The 12,029-nt window shown below is 43.3% G+C and overlaps 1 protein-coding gene across 1 annotated transcript in view; it reads left to right on the forward strand.

The window, feature by feature from the left end:
- Nucleotides 1-288: 288 nt before the first annotated feature.
- GLY3 (glyoxalase II 3) overlaps nt 289-12,029 on the forward strand; it is a 158,882-nt gene continuing 147,141 nt past the window's right edge. The window contains exon 1 of the mRNA XM_087384632.1: nt 289-642. Within this exon, the coding sequence (XP_087240758.1) occupies nt 433-642 (210 nt within the window). The 5' untranslated portion in view covers nt 289-432. The remainder of the gene's footprint in view (nt 643-12,029) is intronic.

A 12,029-nucleotide genomic window follows, 5' to 3' on the forward strand; every position in this document is an offset into this window, starting at 1 on the left:
GAGGGATGGAAGTCAGGTATATTTTGCACCTTGCCTACAAAAGAGTCCAGCAATGATGTTGTGCCATCGAAGCTGAGCGCAGTGTGTGAAACGGGTGAAAGATGACCAATCATTGTCAAGAACGTGGAATGCGATGGGCGATTCCCATACTCAAAGGTTGAAGGGAACTTGCAAAACAAGCGAAAGGGGGAGGACAAAATTGTGTGCGGTGGAAATCGCCCACTAACGAGGAGGCGATTTAGACGGGGAATTTTGGATTGTGCTGTGCGATTGCGGCAATTTGTATGAATTGGTCTATCTTGCCAGCGGATTTTGCTCCGCCTTTTGTAGCAATTTTTTGTAAATTGTCTTGTTTATGCTTTGCTGCATTCGTCGTGTTTGCATCGAGTCCATCGCCTTGCAAATCCGCCCACTATCACTTCCATCGCTCACATGCAGCTCTCCTCTTTTCCCAAGCTCTTCCAACCTTCTGCCCGTCGCCTCTCTTCTGCTTTGGCTCTCTGTCCTCACCGTAGCAGGACCTCGGCCAGTATGCCTGCTCCTAGCAACGTCAATTTGCTCTTCCGCCAGCTCTTCGAGAAAGAGTCTTCCACGTACACCTATCTGCTGGCAGATGTATCCCATCCTGATAAACCTGCTGTTGTAAGTCCTATTCTTATTTCCCCTTGGTACATTCGAAAAGAGGAAGGCGAATTCATCGAGTAGATCGAATCGCTTACCCACTTTCGAAAATGGTGTTGATTGTTTAGGGATTATGTACTTGTGTCTTTGATACGAGCGTTTTCCTGGAATTCGACCGTTTTCCTTGAAATATTTCAGGCACAAGCACAGCTCCAAGCTCAGAGAAACCCCTGCTCTCCTCATGTTTCTAGCCAGGCTCCAGTGCGAGAGCTAGCTACCCTTTCTTGTTCCTTTGTTTGAGCCTTCCACTAAGCCTCTTGCATGGCTGTCATTGTATTTATTCTTTCGATGTACGTAAGTCATCATCAAGTAAAGACCAATTGGTTGACAATGTAATTCTAGCGTCTAAATTTTTAACACTTGATACTTAATGATTTGTTGTTTTGAGAGCCTTTATGCCTGCTGTGTGTCGCATTTCTCAAGGACAGACTCTCCAGATCTCTCAAAGAAAGGAGTCACCGTGCAACTGACCCACAGTTGTGGTAGCAAGATCTTTGTTTGGATCGTTAAGGACAATTAGATCATCTATAGTCCCTCAGCATATGAGTTCGATTTTATTTCCTGATCTAGACTATCATTTTTAAGTCTCCATATTTTATTTTTGGTGCAAGAATGCTTTTTCTTGGAGACATAGTGGGTTTTGCTATACGTCTTTGATAATAGGACAAGCCCACCAGTGGTGAGAGGACAGAGAGAAAACAGAAAGAATATCACATGGATTTGTCAATTTCTGATACAACATTTTACATATCTCCAAAACATCCCATTAAAATCAACAGTGGAAGCTAGGAGGTACCCTTGAAGTCATCTTCCCGGACTGTTGGAGTCCACTGCCTCAACAAGTGGAAATTTGGCTTTGAATGTAGCCTCCTTTCGAATGATTATCAAATGCTTCCCCTCCATGCAAGCCATGCACAGGCGCCTGCCATTTGTGAAAGCCATCTACCGGACCTGTCTCTATATTTGTGAAACATTGCTATGGCTGATGTACGTGTCTCAAACTGGCATGCTTCACTTGATCTTGGACCAACAAAGCTGTGATCTTATACAAGCATTTCTCCTCAGTCTCTTCTGCAACAATTTTACCCATGTCATTTGACTTTATGATAATCTCTTGATTTCTTCCTTCATCCTATGTTTTGTCAAAGCAGATTCACGTAATGTTTTGAACATAAAGGACATTGGAGAGTACCTCTTGTTCACTTTGACTGGTGGTGATTGGGATTCTGATGACGAAACAACTCGTGCTGTCCCCCTCTGCCACTATTGACTCTCGGTGTCATGTGGCTGAATGTGCGTCACAATAATCAACTATAAAAAGAGTTCTTCACGTACAACTACACTTGCATCTTTTGTCTTGTCTTCACCTTGCTTTTGATACACCATCGTTTTTCTCATTCCTTCGCAAAGTGATAAATTTCAAGGAATCCCACAAAATATGCCATTCAAAAATAAAGAAAAAAGAATCTTTATTCCAAATTGGAAATTCTTACAAGAGAAATCTCTTAATTGAAGAGAAGAAACGCTCCCAATTGGAAGACAAAAGTATTGCCTGTGCTCTTGCCTTTGGTTTCTTTGTCTCAATGACAATCTCAATCGCTATTACCACTCCAACCTTGCAAATGATTCTGTAAGGACCATAAATTTTGATGAAGTAGCTTGGTGTTGGTGTTACCCTTTAGGGAGGCATATCCATTCTTGTGGAGACATAGATACACATATTCCCCTTCTGTGAGAACCAAGTCCCTCCCTGCTTTTTTTTTTTTTGCTTGGCTTGAGCCTCAAGCATGTTCATTTTAGCAAGTTGTAGAAGAGCTTCCATCTTTTCGAAATCATCTCGAGCTTGCTGATTTTTCACAGCCATGTCTGAAATTGTGAATGGACTCATCCCAATGAATAAGTTGGTATTATTGTAATAAGATTCTGCAAGTCCAAGCCATTTATCCCAAGACTTCTGAATGTCATGGCAGAAGAGGCCTTACCCATTTGTTCACCCTCTTAGAGTGTCTGAATGGTATGCATTGGTAGGAGTGAGTGTGGTGCCCATTGTTGTGTATAATTCGTGCCAAAAGTGACCCATGAACTTCACATCTCTTTCACTAACAATATCATGAGGAAATCCATGATGCTTGAACACATGATCAATGAATTCCTAGGCCACCTAAGATGCTGAATACTGTTGTTAATGTCGAATGGGCTACCTCCGAACTCCTAACGTCGAATGTGCGCTATCATTTGGCTGGTGCTTGTCCGGTAAGTCCTTCGTTCGTCTGGGTGACTAGAGGGGGCAAGCAAATGCGAAGCGGGTGGTGATAGTGAATCGCAGTTGTGATCCTAGAAGGGGTGAACAACTCAGAGGGGAGAGACAAAGTTGTATAGTGTGATGCTGGTATTGTGCTCCCCTTTTCCCTGGCAGCCACTACATATGGATTGGGCTCTCATTATCGTCCTTTGTGGCGACAAATTACTTTTATGCTTTCGCCTTTTGTTCCGATTCCTCCTTTGGAACTCCAGGACTGGCTGGAAGATTGGATTTTGACTTCTCCAAGGTCCTCTTCTCGTCCTTTGAGGCTATCTCAGATTACTATACCTGCATTGTATAAAATTCTTTTTCCTCAACCTTGGGTTTCACAGAGAGGTGATTCTGTTTGGCGAATGCATCGCCCAACCAAGTGGTGGAGGAAAAGATTACATCAACTTTGGGCCTATAAAGTACTGCTTCGACAACATGTTTTCTTTTGGCGAGTTCTTTTGGGAGTATTTCCATTTGGACAGCTATTAGCTCATCGCCACATTGCTCCTGCACTTTGTCACAGATGTTCTACTTCATCGAAGACTGTGCCTCACTTGTTTTGGCATTGTCCGTGCTCTCGGAAACTTTTTGATCTGCTTCGACATCGCCTGCGAGCGAGATTCCCATCTGTTCCGTTTGGGAAGTTCTTCTGGCTATTTGGGTTTCATCCATCCACATCGGAGTTTCATCTTTTCTTCATTTGGGTTCGCTACTGGGCACTATGGACTTTATGGACATATAGGAATTATAAAGTCTTTGGTGATCCTACTTTCTCTCTGTTTGGCTTTTTTAGGCGTTCTCTGCAGCAATCTTTCTTTGATTGCTTGCAGACCCGCTGCATAGATCATGAGGTCTTTTTGGCATATACTAAAATTTTCAGTTGATGTAATTGTAGCACCTTGTTTTGAGGTTGCTACTCATATAATATAATCAATCAAAGAATTCACCCAAAAAAAAGTGTGTGGGCAGTTTCTGGATTCTCTTCGACAGAGGCTACGAGCGAGATTCCCGACTGTTCTCTTCGGGAAATTTTTCTGGCTCTTTGGTTTTCACCCACAACGACCAGAGTTTCATCTTTTCTTTGTTTGGGCTCGCTGTTAGGCACTTTGGACTTTATGGGCAGACCGCAATTGTAAAGTCTTTAGTGATCCTAATTTTTCTTTGTTTGCTTTCTTTAAGCGTTCTTTGCAGCAATCTTTCTTTGATTGCTTGCAGACTCGCCCGATAGATCAGGATGTATATTTGGCTTATATTGAGATCTTAAGTTGATGTATTTTCTAGCGTCTCTTTTTTGAGGTGACTATTCTTGTAATATAATCAGTCAAAGCTTTCACTTAAAAAAAAGAAAGAAAGTGTGTGTGTATGTGTGTGTAAAATTGGCTCAAAGAAGGATCGCCTCTCCTCTTTGTCCAAGATGTCATCATGCTCTTGAGAGTATTCAGCAATTATAATGGTTTTGTCCATATTCTAGGGACCTTCTGGATAGGATCTCTTATTTTTTCTCTCTCAGATTTTCAGCACACAGGTTCTTGAGGTTTTTCTGGATATTTGGTAGATTACTAGCTACTTTGTCCCAGTACTCTCTTTTCTTTCGTAGGATCAGATACTGGGCGTTGTGGACCCTATGGCTACAGCATAATCATGCATTTTTAGCTTCTCCTTTTCAGCACCCCTATGAGTTCTTCCAGGCCTCATTGCGGTAGTCCTTATATAATGCCTTGCATGAGGAGGATCTGGATGTCTCTTGCATTGATATTTTCTTTTACTGTTTCTGATGGATAGGGCATTGGCTCTTTTCTGGAGTCCTGTCCTTTTGTAAAATGATTGTTTCATAATATGATGTTCATAGTTTCACCCAAAAAAAAAAAAAAGTGTATGTGTGTGTGTGTGTGTGTGTGTGTAGTGTGTGTGTGTGGAGATAGAGTGTGTGTGTGAGAGAGAGAGAGCGCGAGCGAGTGTGAGAGAGTGGAGTTACTAGCTTTCTCGTACAGCCTGTTGTCCACGGACCTGTACGGCCCGTTTTTCTTTCACCGCACGTCTTTACGTTCACTTTCTGTGTTTGTTTGGCTCTGTCGTCCATACTCTCGGTATGGTTACCGTATAGGTTTTGTGCATAGGTTGTCCTTTCATTTTTTGTTCGCCGTACAATTTTTTAAACGTTTCATCTGTACACAGTCGTTCGTACACAAGCGGTCCATACACAAGTGTCCATACTTAATCGTCAGTAAATAGTGATCAGTACACGCTCGTCTGTACATAGGCGTCCATACATAGTCGTCCGTACATAGGCGTCATTTCACTGTTTTCCTGCATTTGTACATAGGTCGTCCGTATTGTTGTACAGTTGTACTATACGGATTTCGGCCGTACAGTCTCGTACTGTTGTACGGACTTGTCTCAGGCTTTGTGCAGCTAGTCTGTCGCCTTCTCCTCTCAGCCACTCTTTTTCTGTTATTTGCATCATCCCTCGCCGTAACTGTGTGTTGTGTGTGAGTTTTAAGGGTGGTTTTTTGGGGCTTTTGTCGCTCTTTTCTTCTTCTCTTGGGTTTTGTACTTTTCTGCTGCTCGACTCTTTTCCTAATAGTCTCTATCTATAATCTTTCTCTATCCCTACACCTTTTAGTCTTGTTTCCTCTTTGTTATATATACCTCTTGCGGGGTTTTCTTGGTCATCTCTTCTTATACATGATTTCATGGCTACCACAAAGATTTACACGCATAAGAAACAGAAGCAGATTATGGGTCAGGATGACCCCCTTCATGACTCTGCAGAGGCTCAGTTGGTCTATGAGGTGATATCAGCATGAGGGAGTTGAAGACACTCGAAAGAGTTGGAAGGATCCGGTTCCCACCACGGGCATCATGGTGGAGGTGGATGATATTTTCGATCCTGTTAAGGAATATGCCAAGCATGCCATTATTATATTTTTTCCAGGACGTATGCCTGCTGCTGCTGATGTTGGTAACTGGTTGACTAGAACCCTGGGTGGTTGCTATGTCAAAAAAGTGCATTATGCAGCAAGGGGCTTTTTTGAAGTGATCATGGCAGATGAAGAGCATAGACAGATTTTATTGGAGCACTCTCCTCTCTTCTATGGGCAGCAAATGGTTCATTGTTGCCCTAGTCACCTACCAGAGATTATCAGGCATTGATCAGACACAGTTGCCCTGTCTGGGTGGAAGTTGTGGATTTCCCTTAATGTTTGGCTTCTCTTTTGCCAAAAATTGCAGCTTCTCTTGGCAAACTAGTTTGCCCACTACAGCCTAATGGCAGGCAATTCAATTAGATTTTGCATTTTGTGGGATACAAACAATCCAACCCCAACTCTTATTTGGTCACAGTGAATAATGTTTTGATGGGCAGTGCCTTTTATGAATTGAAATGGGGTCTCTTTGCAGGTGCTTGCTTTGAACGCAAGAAGTTCGGGCATATGGCTTCATAATGCCCTTCACATGCTCCCAAAATGCCATTGCAGGCTGAATTGTCACCGCCTCCGAGCAAGAATTCTAATGTCTCCTCTTTGATGAAGCCTAAGGGGGTAAAACAGTTTTTGGTTGTCTAGGACAAAGGGAAAGCAGCAGTTGCTTCGAATGGTGATGCTCCTCTTTCTATCCCTTCGGCCTTTCATCCTCAAGCGAAGGAAAAAAATTTGAACGATGCTTGGAAAACCCCAAGAAAAGTCATCTCACCTAGGAGACCTTTGCCCTCCCGGACTTGGAATGGTGCCTCCTCTTAGGGCAAAACACCGGCTGAAAGCTCTGGCATTGGTTTGACTTGGGCTGTGGTGACTGCCAATCGTACCCTCTTTCCAAAAGAAGAAGTTGTTGCCTCATTGTCTTCTCCTCAGGCTGATTTTTCTTCTCAGGGCCGAGGCCTAGATATCGAGGTGGAAATGCAGACATAGAAGGCTTTTTGGCTGGTTGTACATACATGTCCTATATCTATAAATATGCTTGATCATCTCAAATGTGTCACTTTGAATGTATAGGGTTTGTGTGATGGTCGAAAATGGAAACTGGTCTGGCTGTATATACGCCAATCGCAGCCTGATATAGTGGCTTTACAAGAGCATAATCAGCATATGTATGCTGGTAAATCTGGACATTTTGCTGGTTATGACATTTTCTATGCTGGAGAGCACTCTTTCTTTGGAGTAGCCTTTTTGGTTAAGCATGACCTTTACCCTATTGTGGCCTTCAATGATCACCATGGTCGATGGATGATCACACAATGCCTGGTTCAAGGAGACATCTTTGAATTTGCATCAGTATATGCTCCTCAATCTTTCGAAAATTGAGCTTTGATTTGGAATGCTATGCATAAATATCCCTGGAAGCATTATGCTTTTATCTGTGGTGATTTCAATAATGCCCAACAACCATGAGATAATACCTCGGGCCACACTCACATGTTGGCTTCTGAAAAGCAGGCATGGTCTGATTTTTTGCTTTGGTTGTCTCTGGTTGATCTCTGGAAGGAATTGCAGCCCATGCTTACGGGCTATACCTTTTAGCATAATGCTCAATCTTCATATTAGGCACGCTTGGACAGATGGTATCGGGTTGATCCGCAGCATTCTGATGCCTTCACTCGTCAGCTTTGGATTGACCATGCTTTCACATATTCTGATCATGCTCCTCTTTGGCTGAGGCTCTCTTTGCATGACTTTCCAGATGATAGATTGGCTTGCAAACACCTTTTGCTAATAAACAATGGTTACCTTGACCATGCTGATTTTAAAGCCATGGTTTCTGATGCCATTCAGCCTCTTTCTTATCAGATGCACATTGATATGGATTATGCATGGTAGGCTTTTGTTACAAGAATGCAAGCAGTTATTCGGGATTATGGTAAATCCTACATGCAGGCCACACGAGAGACTGTGAAGCATGCCAAATACACTTGCTAGAGTTTGACTGAACTCAGTCATCTTTTTCCTTTGTCCTCAAAAAAAAGCATGCTATTATGTCAGGCTAAATTTTGTCTCCAATCGGATGATGCAAAGAAAGCTTGCTAAATGGGAGACCCGATCTCAGCAAAGGGTTCTTTTGGATAAAGGTTGCTCTTCCAAGCAATTCTTAAAAAGTTTGCATTACAAAAGACAGGCTGCTAATATTTGTCGGATCCGGATGCCTCATGGTTCTTGGTCATCATCTCGCTCAAAGCTTGTCGCTTTTTGTGTGCAGCACTTTTCATCTCATTTTGGGCATGTGGACATTCTTTCTCCTCAGGTTGTGTCTGCCCGCTAGCTTCTTTTGCAGCATGTCCATCCCATTCTTTCTTATGCTGAGGCTTTGGAATTGGAAATTCCTTTAACTGAAAGAGAATTGTCAAATGGTGTTAAATCGCTTATATTGGGATTGAATATGCCAAATATACGCAACAGGATGTTTTGCTCTTACAGGTGGATATTGCAAAAGCCTTTGATACAGTTCAATGGGAATTCATCTCGCAAACAATGCGAGCTTTGGGGTTTGGAACAAAAATGCAGCAGATTATTTATTGGCTTATCGCAGCATGGTTGCTCAAGCCTATGCTGAATACACAGAATTATCTTTCTGCTTTGATTCAGGCTCATGGTTTGGCAGCTGGTCTTCATGTAAATTTTCAAAAGTCTAAGTTGCTCCCATTGCATTCTAAAGACTGGCATAGTCTTTTGTGGCGTGGGGAAATCATTCCACCCACTCAGATTTTTCATAATCTTGGTTACCCTTTGGGGTGGGGTCTCACTCGTCATCAACAAAATGGTCAAGCTTCGAAAAAAGCTAGAGTATTGGAAATTGGCAACCTGGCCTTTGCATGTTCGGCTTCAGCACAGTCCACTCTTGTGGCTTATATTCAATTTTATTTGCCATTGATCATTCACCAAGGCAGATCTTGCTTCTTTCATGTCTTCCATTATGGAAATCTTCTGGCGTTCCAAACATGGCAAAAAGAGTCTCAGGCTGCTTTCAGTGCATCAACTTTGTTCTCCTAAGATGCATGGTGGTTTGAACATCACTAATATCCAGGTACCTGCACATCCTTGCTCACAGGGGAAAAATGTTGCTGTAATTTTTACAAGGTGATCAGCCTTGGGCTCTTATGATTAGATCTCTGGTCACACATATCAGTATTCCTGCCTTTAGTCACTGGCAAATCAATTACTGGGATTTCTTATTTGGTCGCATCAATGGCACTTTGCCTAGCTGCCCTTTGGTCTCCAGTTTGCTTCTTGATTGGAAGCACGTCCTCTCTCATCTACAATGGCATGGTCGACAGTCTTTGCTTGGTAATTCTTTGCGAGCTGAAAGCATTCACTGGTCGATAGTTTTTCAGTCTCCACTGGCTTTACAGGAACCTCGCCGTTCCTACTTTGTTTTTTTTAAGGGCATCACTTCTGTTGTGCTGATGTTATTCATGATGATGGCTCTATGCTACCTTTTTCTCTGGCAGCTACACCATATGGCTTGGGCTCTCATTATCGTGCCTTGTGGCAACAAATTGCTTATATGTGCCAATAGGATTGCAAAGTAGCATGCATTTTATATGGAGACCTATCAAAGCCCTAGACACTTAGATGTTCAGTTCGGCAAGGTTGCTTTCTCAGTGTTGTTTTGTATGCTATAGCCACGCATCCAATGCTTCAATATATTGATCATTTGGTGGCGACAAATACATTACATGGGCTGGAAATTCCTGCAAGTCGCTCATTGGTTGCTCAGGCTTATGCAGATGATTCATTCTTCATGCCTTCCCTTTGGCTGCTGCAACATATGGTTTGGGCATGCACTATCGTCCTGTATGGCAAGTCATTACTCGAATGGTTCAGCCATTTCAGCCAGTACCGCTTTTAGAGCTTCAAGACAGGCTTCTTCCTTTATACTCATCTGTTCGTCCTTTGAAGCTGTCTCATATAACAGTCTCTTCTTTATATAAAGTTTTGGTATCACCACCTTGGGTGTCAGATAGAGCCAATCAGACTTGGGCATTGCATCGTCCACTCAAATGGTGGAGAAAGAGATTGAAGCAAATTTGGCACTCTAAGGCTCCATTATGCCAACATGTTGTTTTATGGCGTGTTCTGCTGGGGGTTGTACCATCAGGACAGCTTTTGCAGACGTATTGCTCGTGCTATATGTCATCGGTGTTTCGCTCCCAGGGAGTCCGTATCTCATATCTTTTAGCATTTCTCTGAGACATATAATTTCTTGGGCATCCTTTGGGACAGATTGAGATTGAGATTCTCTCAGGTTGTTTTTGGCAAGCATTTCTTGTTGTTTGGGATAGATCCCAAATGGCCAGACTTTGATTTATTCTTTACCTGGGTTCGCTACTGGGCACCTTGGACTCTCTAGAAAGCTAGGAATCACAGAGTCTTTGCTGATCCAGTTTTTTCTACTTTTGTTTTCTTCCGTCGTTCTTTGCAACAATCGCTCTTCGATTGTTTGCAAACTCAGTGCATAGATCAGGGTGTATATTTCTCCTACATGGACATTTTTGCTTGATGTACTATTTCAGCTTACCAGCTTTTTTCTGGATAGCTACCTGGTAATATAAAGCACTCAAAGATTTCACTTTCAAAAAAAGTGTATATGTATGTATGTATGTATAGAGAGAGATGTTTGCTCAAATGATTACCTTCTCTTACAAGGAGCCTCACGGCTAGATTACAACAGTTCTCTGGTTGAACTTCACACACACGAGTAGCCTCAGTTGCAAAACTACGAACCCTAGCACCTAGGGGACTCTATACATTTATTCTAGGCTAGCTGCTTGACATTCGCGGCGGCAAATACTACTTGCCGCATTTACAAGGCTCGTCCCACTCGTGTCAGGCGAGTAGGTGCCTTAACTTCGTATGTGTCCAGGCTAAGAAGGCTCCCCAGATGAATCCTCCTTGATGACAGTGTCCTTTGTCTGAGTTGTTGACACGAGGGTCAGTCGGCGTCATGGCTCTTTCTGGTGTTCGAACCAACCGCACGCTCCTAACGGGTTTCGTCTTCAAGTGCCACTCTTCTTGTTGCCTAGTGTGAGCTCCTTATCTTCTAAACGGTTGTCATCCTTGCAAATACAAATCCGAACCTCAATACCTAACACCACACCTAAATTCCTTCAACCATCGTCTCCTGTCGTCCTTCATTATGGGGCTCCATTCCACTATTCGTGCTTTAGCTAGGTCATTTCCCTTGGTTTGAGTTTAAGCCTCGAAACCTTCATCCCAAGATTCAACACCCACCCCGGTTCTATATCAAGCTCCATCCTCGTGGCTATACTGTGCTAATAAGTTTGGTATTGCCCTTCTCGCGGTGCTGCCAAGGGGTTTGAGCATGTCTAGAAGGCTTCATAGATCTTTTGGGCCTTTGTGGTGGAGATCTGATTGAGTCGTGTGCATAGCCCCTAAATTGGTTTTTGTGGGCTTTCGGACTTGTTCCCATGCGAACGGCAGCCATATTGATCACCAATGTGTGTCGAAGGCTTTATCTATTCTCCTCTTCATTGCTCATTGCCAAGCTTGGTCTATTTCCAAACCAGTGGAGAGAGTAAGTGGGGATATGTTGGAGTTGTGCCTTTGGCGAGCTGCCTACGAACTGTGCTTGCCGTCGTGTCCTCCTTGGTGATGAGTTTTGTTGGGTGAGCCAGGTTTGAAAGTTTGTCTCGCATTCCCCATCGATTTGCCTTGTGGTGGTGGTATTGCGGCTGCACTAGATTCGCAATCTGCTTTTGTTGCCCTGTCCTTCATGGCCACCAGGGGGTTTGTGTTATCTATTGTCTTTGTTGGGGGTCTACTTCCTCTCTCTTTCGATTGGCCACTGGGCTGCTTGCCTTTGGAGGTCCCGTGCTTGGATGATTCTACCATCGACGAGGGGTCCGGGCTTGTCGCCCCATTTCCTCCTTCCCCTTCATCCCCTTCGTTTTTGCGCGGTTTCACTTTCTCTAGATTTGGGGGTTGTGTCAACACTTGCAGCAACTCTTCTATGTGCTACTTCTATTCGTCTCTCTACTGGCGGATCCGCTCAAAGACCTTTGATGCTACATTGGTGAGTCTTTCGTGCGCCTCTTGGAGTTTCATTT

Source organism: Dipteris shenzhenensis, chromosome 14 (assembly GCF_047967505.1).
Source record: "Dipteris shenzhenensis isolate YYH24624 ecotype China chromosome 14, Dip_SZ_1.0, whole genome shotgun sequence".
Taxonomy (NCBI): Eukaryota; Viridiplantae; Streptophyta; class Polypodiopsida; order Gleicheniales; family Dipteridaceae; genus Dipteris; species Dipteris shenzhenensis.